Source organism: Epinephelus fuscoguttatus, linkage group LG22 (assembly GCF_011397635.1).
Source record: "Epinephelus fuscoguttatus linkage group LG22, E.fuscoguttatus.final_Chr_v1".
Taxonomy (NCBI): Eukaryota; Metazoa; Chordata; class Actinopteri; order Perciformes; family Serranidae; genus Epinephelus; species Epinephelus fuscoguttatus.
Genome location: NC_064773.1, coordinates 21,198,681 through 21,207,786, shown reverse-complemented (window position 1 = coordinate 21,207,786; position 9,106 = coordinate 21,198,681). Strand labels below are relative to the sequence as shown.

At 41.7% G+C, this 9,106-nt stretch overlaps 1 protein-coding gene across 2 annotated transcripts; it reads right to left on the bottom strand.

Annotated features, from left to right (window-relative positions):
- Positions 1–472: 472 nt before the first annotated feature.
- slc5a8 (solute carrier family 5 member 8) lies at positions 473–8,012 on the bottom strand. 2 transcript variants are annotated; one of them, XM_049566213.1, is made up of 17 exons: positions 7,662–8,012; positions 7,259–7,378; positions 5,717–5,782; positions 5,551–5,602; positions 5,365–5,432; positions 5,213–5,251; positions 4,702–4,817; positions 4,097–4,237; positions 3,747–3,876; positions 2,583–2,671; positions 2,251–2,360; positions 2,087–2,154; positions 1,914–2,000; positions 1,471–1,688; positions 1,264–1,367; positions 1,041–1,129; positions 474–954 (listed from the first exon to the last, which is right to left on the bottom strand). In XM_049566213.1, exons 1-17 carry the CDS (start codon positions 7,893–7,895, stop codon positions 835–837), a joined length of 1,851 nt encoding a protein of 616 aa, XP_049422170.1. In that variant the 5' UTR covers positions 7,896–8,012; the 3' UTR covers positions 474–834. The 2 variants fall into 2 exon arrangements, with proteins under 2 accessions (XP_049422171.1, XP_049422170.1); XM_049566214.1 differs by lacking the exon at positions 5,213–5,251 and having other exon boundaries at positions 473–954.
- Between the last annotated feature and the right edge of the window lie 1,094 nt (positions 8,013–9,106).

Genomic DNA, 9,106 nt, shown 5'->3' with positions numbered 1-9,106 from the left:
TAAGCTAAGTTGCTAAGGTCATATTGAATACTGTTCTACTCTTTACAGTCACTGTATTGTCAAGGTCAATGAACAAAATGATCAAGCTATTAAAACTCTACACAACATACCTGCACCAGACATGATGTTATAAAGTGTAGCCTAGGTTCTCTGTGATTTCCTTCTTGCATCGCTGAAGTCACCATTAACTATTCATCTTTATGATGTTATAAATGGCATCATTGTAATCCTTGACCATTAAAATGTAGGGTGGAGACACCTATTCTGTGTCAGCATATGTGGTTCAGGAGATATGATGCAGTATGCATTATTCAGTTATGGTGGAAAGCAATGTGGCAGCCATGGCCACCACAAAGCATTTTGTAATGGCATAATTTCTAAACATGTTCAGGTCCCCAAACTGTACATGTGTACTAAATTTCATGCTTTTATTAATTGGGGAATTTTCACATATCACCTGGACTAATACACAACACAGTAAAATATCCTGTATCTCAACATCACCTGTAAGCACATGTTCATATACATTGAATGGCCTAAAATATGAAGAACAAAAATAAATCCATCCAGTCATTCATTATTTATTTTTAACATGTACAGTGAGAGGTGGACAGGTTATCAACGCATAACAGGGCTAACACACACACAGACTCATACACTCATATTCATACATATAGGCAGTTAAGATGAGCCTGACCTGCATGTATTTGAAGTGTGAGAGAAAACTTAGCCAAACACAGGAAAAAAACATGCAAATTCCACACAGACTTTTTCTGTAATTCAAGTTCATTGACAATTTGAATTGAATGAATTTGTTCATTTGAAATTCTAATTTCAAGTAGGAACTCTGCCTTTTGTTAAGTCCAGCTCAACGTCACAGAAAGCAGGATTAGTGCTGCCAGTTTTCTTCTCTCTGTCCCTCGTCAGGTTGAGCTCTCCCGTTCGTCTCATGACCTCAAAAGGGAAGAGCACAAAGCAAAAAGTCAGCAGCTGTTACTAGTGAATGGCATTTGATATTTCTTCACTGCTGCAGCACTTACTCTGTCTTTGAAACACCTGAACAGGTGATAAAGGGAAGTGTCTTCTTTCTTTAATGTAAGCTTAGATTCCGCCCTTAGCTTCAAGCCTCCTGAGATGTACATAGAGATCACAAAGGTCCACAATAAAAATTTTGAACCTCACAAAATAGAACAAGGAGACCTGATTTTATAACCTTGTTAAGTACTAAAATGTAAATTATGCAACAAAATATGTGTTATTTACCTGTGATCAGGCTGACCAACAGTCCCACACTGATAGTTATTAAGGTTCCAATGGGACTGAAGTAAAGGTAGGACAATGAGTACCAACTATTTGCCAGCAGAGGCCTGCAGGTGGGAGGAAACAGTACATGGTCAGAACATTATGTACAAGGTATGAAATCTTACTGGAAAGAACTATGACAGTTAGGATACTAAACTACACATTTACTTGGCATCAATGTCATGTACTGGGGCTGTGTTGATGGAGGTTGGCTGTGTTGGCAGAACAGTGGAGGTGAAGTTGATGCTGTCCGTGGTGGTGAAATTACAACCCTCAGTGGTCAGTGACAGAGGTCGGGTCATCTCAAGAGGGGGAGGGTATATTTGGGCTCCAATGCCCACCCAGAGAGCCACAGCCAACCCTGACAGAAGTCCTGACAATGCTCCCTAGAAGACATTTCAGTCACTCAAAATGGTAAGATGTCCTTTTGGGGGAAGGAATGTATAACTGGTATACAGATGTTTTTAAGGGGTGGTAAGAAAGAAAGTGCTGTGATGTATAATTTAGGGAGTGGCACTGCTAATCCATAAAAGAAATATTAAAATATTTCAGAGAAAAACATTACTTTTTATTATTAGCATTATTAAAATTACAAATGTGGACAGGCTTACTTTGGAGTTCGCAAATGGACAGAGGATACCCAATGTAAACACACCAAGTAATGGACCTCCTATGATCCCAAATATACTGATGGCTGCCTGTATAAAGAAACGCATATGAGTCAAGTTGCATAATAAATCGTAAACCCCAGGCAGAGCCTCTGGCCAAAGATTTTGCACTCTACCTGCAAGATCCCTCCCATGAGTGAAGCCAGTCCAGCCATTCCAATGCATAAAACCCCATATGAAAGACCTGCAAATAACATTAGGGATTTGATTAGAGATTTAACCACCTGATGTCAAACTACTTATTAATCTGAAACACTGTAAATAAGGATAATCCACTCACTCATTCCTTTGGATATCCAGGACAGGTGTTTCTCAGAGATGTTAGTATACGGTTTGATCAGGTCCTCCACTGTCACTGCAGCCAGTGCATTGATGCTGGAGGACACTGTGCTGGGGGTTGATATAACCACAAAATCACTTTAGCCAAAGAATGGCCATCGTACAAATACCTTGAATAAATGGATGCAAGGTTAATAATAATTTCGTAGTACTGAATATGAGCTGACATGCTGATCAAAGACATTAGAGATGATAGGATGAAACAGACATAATCTCCCTGTGTAAGTTTGCTCTGTTGAGTGAAACAACTTCAGTGCTAAGTACTGTATTAACCTGAGAGATCCGCTATATGCAGCTGCAACAAACAGTCCAGGAAGGCCAGGATAGTTTCCCAAGATGTCCATCACCAAATACGGCATCAGCTACAGAGGCAGAGTGAGACTGGATTAACAAATGTGATCAGGAGACTTGGAGCCTCACAATGCATACAAGTATTCATACATACAAACATATATACTCCATTGCCACATGCATAACATAAACCTGGCTTAGATGTTAAAAAGAAGCTAAATTAAGGTTATGGATATAACCCCGGTATAACCCCGGTTCTCTGATAAACATGAGTGAGTGTCTCATTATGGGGAACGCCTCTTGTGTGACCTCACCAGAAGCTCAAATAACATTACGCCAGCCCTAACTGGCTGGCACTAGTGACACATATGTCAGGAGGGGATGGCACCCTCCTCCTATATGTTGGGCTGGCATAGGGTAAGTCGTCATTCAAAACAAGCTCACCTCTTCCTCGCTTCCATAGCAAGGAGGGTGGTCTGGTGAGACTAGTCTCGCTCACCAGACCTTTCTCAAGAAAAGAAAGGTCTGGCTGGGCCGACTCTCACTTTAAGATTGGAGAAAAAAACGCCCCGGCTGCTTGTATTTCTTTCAACCAATCACAATCGTTCTGGGCGGTGCCACAGCAACGGTGCGCTTGCAAAAATATTGCCGGGGGGAAACAGGTTTTGGTGTAACACGCCCACAAAAATATCGCCTACAGGACGCGAACCATGGCAGAAAAATGGCTACATCCCCCATAAGATCAAACACTGCAAAAGTTAGTAAAGGACGTGTTGAAGACGGTCGAAAACTGCTACACAACCGGAGGTGGTAGGGCGGGACTTCAGCGGGTGGCTCGTTCCGCCCAATGAGAGGCTGATCTATGCAGCGAAATTCCGCCCACTCAGACTAGGTGAGACACTCATTCATGCTAATGAGAGAGCTAGGGTTATATCCATAACCTTAAGTTTCTAACTGTACGATAACTGTCCCAGCAAATATTGTGGTATCACAGTATTACAGATATTATGTGATTATCAGTCAGAATGACCCTTTAAGGAATGAAAACAGAGGGGTTATTTTTGGTTGAACAAGCATTTTATTACTATAATTGAAATTGGAAACCATTTTGTTAATGGAAGTTTGTGTAAAAAGTCTCCCTTATACCTGATCAGGAGCAGAAACCAGTCCAGCGGTCCATGGGTCACAGTTCTTAAAGACTGAGAAGAGACACATTCCTGCAAACACTGAGCACAGCAAGATGGCGCACAGGCCCAACAGGTTGATGTACAGAGATCTGAAAATAAAGGAAGGAACACTCACAGAGTAACAAAGCACATAGACAAAAAAATGCACTAACCCCTGTATGACTGATAAATGAGCAGTGGTACACCTGAAGTTAGTCGTTGATTGTTTTCCATGGAAATATGAGAAATACGCCAACAAACAGCCAAAGGAGCCAATATTGCAGAGATTTCTACCCTATCACATGTCTCTCCCGCTAAAACAGGACTCACAGTCTGGCATGTGTGATGCTCTTGCAGGAGATGTATCTCTGAACCTGGGCCTGGTTGATGCCATAGATACTGACCCAGACAAATGTCCCTCCGATGGTTATGGTCCAAAAAGTGTGTCTCCTCAGAGGGTTTGTGTCAAAGCTAGGGAAATGGAAGAGGGACGCATTTTGAATTTCAGTTACAAGATTGTTGCCGCAATTGTTTCATCAGACATCTAAATTCAGGGACTTGTTACACCATTAGTAAAGATGTTTATGAGATACTGAGCGCTGAAAGGATCCACCTTTTGTCCTCTCCAAATTCATTCATGCAACTTGTATTTGGTGTAGAAATGCAGACTTTAAAAGATACAGCCTCTGATTTAGGACACAATTTGGGATTAAATGTTTCAGCACCATGGAGAGACAGACTGAACAAAGGGGTTTAAAAGTTTCAGCACCATAAGCGCAACAGATTGTTCCTCACAGCTGGAAGGACAGCACAGTATTTTAAAGAAAATACTAGTACTATCATGGTGTATCGACATGTACCTTTCCGTTTGAGTGTTTATTCTCTTCCTACTCTTAAACAGAGCCATTCAACGTTATATTTGGGCACATACTCACTCCATAAAGTTGACTCTTCCTCCTTGTTGTGAATCTGAAATGATGGGGATGATGCCACCTTGTAGGACCACAGACCTGATGATGACAGATAGGAAGCCTGCAAGCATGACACCAAGCTGGAGGGGGAAATTTTGATCATTAAAGTTCCTGTTTTTTGTCCCAGTGTGGGTCCTAATTTTTTTTAAAAGAAGAAAATATACTTTATTACTGCTACTGCCACCCCAATTTCACTAGTTTATTGCATTTAAAATATTGTACATGAATAACATAATAAGTATAATGCATTCATCCAAAACATGAGCCAAGCTTTTGGTGTTTTGAATAAGATTTTGCTAATATTTGATGACGTTTCCATTTCTGTGAAGACCAATGTCTTTCTGTGGTGGCCTACAGCTGCTAGTGAACAACACTGTCACTAGGAACCATGAAAAAGTATGACACGTGCACAGTAATCTGAAGGAATCGTAGCAGTGGTGCCATACCAACCACTTGTTATGTTATTTATCTCTACCTGAAACACATCTGTCCACACCACTGCCTTTAGACCCCCCTGCAGAACACAAATAGATACAGTAATGCCAAAACTTGCCACATAATTAAGACATGTATTACATTTTATTTTTGTGCTCAGCAGGACTCATTTGAGCAGATTTCGTTACATACCATTGTGCAGTAAAAGGTGCAAACCACGCCTGTGGAAATAACTGCACCCCACAGATCCATCCCAGTCACTGCAGAGAGAGGCACGGTTTCAGACATACTCAACTGAGCAACCAGCCCAGCAACTTCAAGTGCCCTCGTCTAGGAATGTTTAATGAATCTGACCGCTGTGAGCTGAAACCAACATACCTTGGTTTAAAGCAAGAGCTGGGGCATAAATGACGATTCCAGTGTAGAGGATCTGCGAGAGTTATAATACAGACACCAGTGACCTTCGAGTGTCAGATTTGCTGTGTAAAACTCGGAGGTCAAAGCTTTGTTAGTATGTGTATGTGTTGACTGGTTTCTTACTCACTGTCTGAACAATGAAGAGCACAGTTCCCAGCAGTCGGGTTGCTCTGCTGAAACGCAGCTCCAGGTACTTAGCAGAGACAGGAAAGAACAGACAGTATATATCAGGTCATTACTGGAACAAACTGCACTTTTTTTGCATGATAATTTGAGAAGATATTACCCTGTCACCACATTCACCACTGGGCTCTTTTTACCGCTGCCTACTTTGGATCCAAAGATACCTTAAGGTGCAGTGCTTGATCTGATATCTATCACCCTCTATCTACCATTATTCATGTCTACTCCTAGACTGCCTCTAAATCACCCTAACTTGCTGCCCAAAATCTGAAAAATGGACAAAGAATCAGAGTTAAAACACACTTTGCCTGTGAGCCAAAACCTCTCAGCAATCCATCTTACTTATTTGGAGAGAAACACAGCGACAGAGCTTCCACCATAAAATTAGCTAATATTACAATAGAGGAAAAAGTTTTTTTTAATAGAGCATACAGTAGGTGTTGTGCTTTATCTTCCTCCTCCTTAAAGGACTGCACCCAACAAATGATCATCCATCCATTTTCAACTACTTATCTGAAGCCGGGTCACACGGGCAGCAGGCTGAGCAAAGCATTCCAGCCGTCCTTCTCCCCAGCAATGTCCACCTCCTTCTTGGGGACCCCAAATCATTCCTGGGCTACATGCTACTTCTTTGTGTACCAGACTGTTTATGCAGAAGTGTTCTCGCCATGTCAGCAACAAGCCAAAGACCTGCATGTTAGGTTAATTGGTCATTCTAAATTGCCCGTAGGTGTGAATGGTTGTCAGGTTCTATGTGTCAGCCCTGTGATAGGCTGGCAACCTGTCCAGATTGTACCCTGCCTCTCACCCATTGTCAGGTGAGACAGGCTCAAGCTCCCACTGCGGTTTTGAATAGGATAAGCGGTTACAGATAATACATGGTTTTAGTGAAAATACTTGTGTTTGGGCATTACTCAGCATATGACTGGATTTTTGAGACTTGGGTAATAATGCACAAATCATGTGAGTTTGTAAATGAATGTTTTGATATAGTTTTGCTGTTGTTAAACACGGCCCCCAATTACTTCAATTCATCAAGAATTTTCTCAGTTTTTGGATTCTTCGTTCGCCAAGGAGGCATGTAAGAAAAACAAAATTTTCTTCCTGAGTTGGACGTAACGCAAAGTGAGTAACTGATATACAAATAATTGTTTTGGGGGTGAAGTCTTCCTTTAAGCTTAAACTACACAGTAGCATGCAGACCTGCACACCATTAACGACCCGCTTCTGCTGATGTAGAACTATGCAAACAGGCAGTCTCACTCTGTCTGAAGAGGACATTTCTATATAATGTGCAAAATAAGAGAGCTCTGACGCCCAATCCGTGTCACCTTACCTGCACCTAACTCCATTTCAACATACCCACTGGAGCAAAGCCATATCAACTTCACACCATGACAAGGACGTGCTCTTCGGAGTGAGACATAAGCAGTCAAGAAAAGCCACACAAACCCACACACTAATCCAAAAACCAAACCACACTCACCTCATACGTGCTGGTGATGGCCAGCCTGTAAAAGACTGGGAGAAAGATTTCAGATGTGACCACCATCGTCATTATATAGGAGAGACCATAAAATCCAATACAGGCTCCATAGCGGTATACCTACAGTTCATAATAATATGAGTTAGTGATGTTTTCAATGATTCTGGCAATGTCATCTACAGGAAACTGAAAGTGTCTTATTTTGTAGTAAGCACACTTTGCAATTATGTGTCCATGAATTCTCTTTTATAATCTGATTAACCAGAAGGATCAGGGAAACTGCATTGGGAGAAGTGATGTATCTTATCCCACTAAAAAGTTTTCCTGCATTAAACTCAATCAGACACACAATGACTTTTCAGGAGAGATGGTTTTTCAATGTGTGTCTTGGGAATAACCTTACCTCGGCTGGGTTGGATAGCACCGTGATGGCTGACATGAAGCTGGCAGTCAGGGACAGGGAGACAGGTAGGGCCGTCAGTCTTCGACCCCCCATTAGGAAGTCCCCTGAGCTTCGCTGGCTTCTGTCCGCCCAGGCGAAGTAGACCCCGACGGCAGCAGACACAAGGAGCATGAAAGCAAACACCACATAGTCTGCTATCATGAAGGAGCCAGCGACCGGAGAGTGTCCTGACATTTTGGCAGAGGTCAGACCAAAACTAGAAATAAAACTTCTCAGAAAGTTACTCAAACTGTTCCATGTGTTGGAGAAACAGATCCTCTGTGGATGAATGGAAGTCTTGATACATCACCGTCTCACTCAACACTGAGCTGAGAGCAGGAGCACGGACCGAAACCTTTTATATGTGTGTGTATGTGTGTGTGTATGTGTGTGTGTAAGAGAGCATTCCAGGCAGGTACATGTGGAGTCAACAGGAGAGGAGAATGAATTGTTCACCTGACCACAGGATTAACCTATCATCAGTTCAGACTTCAGACCCACACACACACGCACACTGACTGACTCTTCCCAAAAGGCCTACAAGTAATTCCACGTCAGCTTCCTCCATATTTGTACTATCAGCTCCCACTTGGTGACCACAGTTTAGTTTTTATGAACCTTTTTTAAGATTCCCTGTCTTTCACTTGTACCTAAAATATCTTTGCAATATTCATACTTTTTATATGTGTTTTAACACTCACAAAAAGTGCTCAAGTGGAGTGATTTGAGACAATACAAGTAGAGATAAAAGTATAAAATAAAAGGAAGAAACACCCCTGCACACATTTCTACTAACTGACCACATTTTGGTTTAGTTGCTGATAATCTCTCTGTGCCAGGAAATGGTCTCCACAAACTGTGTGTTTGTTTTTTAACTATCAGGCAAAAAGTTTCCTGTATTATATGTGCTATAACAGACCTCAGAAATGTACACAATTTAGCAATAATAGAGGGGAGGCAGCATTTGAGTAAACTGTGGTTTAATTGATAATTCAGGGAATGTAGGAAAGGCTTGGAAATTTGTGATACTATATTTTGTGGATTTAGAAAGCGTTTTGTGTCAGAATTCTATTGAACAACATGCCCTCTCTACACACATGGGTGTTTTAGCCTCTGTGTGGTATTCTCTCTTGATCCCATTAATCATTTTTGCTGGGTCAAACTGACATGGGACATGAAGTAATCAGTAAGATAGATGACGTGAATGCTTCACATTTTTTCCATCTCTGTGTAGAACAATTAGGAGCACCGCATTTTTGGTTCCACCATGGTCAGCTGATAGTCCAGTAGGTCTTGTTCCAGGCTTTATGATGCGAAAAAATACCACAGATGACGTTTTGGCCTCACAGGTCCTGAGTCATGTCCAACACCACCTAACAGGTATGAGGGTGTGTGTGTCTGTGTGT

Bases quoted from the DNA above. Each gene is read 5' to 3' on its own strand.
- slc5a8 (XM_049566213.1), bottom strand. From the start codon at position 7,895: ATGTCAGGACACTCTCCGGTCGCTGGCTCCTTCATGATAGCAGACTAT. The intron at 7,379-7,661 runs GTAAGGTTATTC...TATGAACTGTAG, and splicing joins TGCTATCCAACCCAGCCGAG to GTATACCGCTATGGAGCCTG. The intron at 4,818-5,212 runs GTAGAGATAAAT...TTCCCCCTCCAG, and splicing joins TGTGGACAGATGTGTTTCAG to CTTGGTGTCATGCTTGCAGG.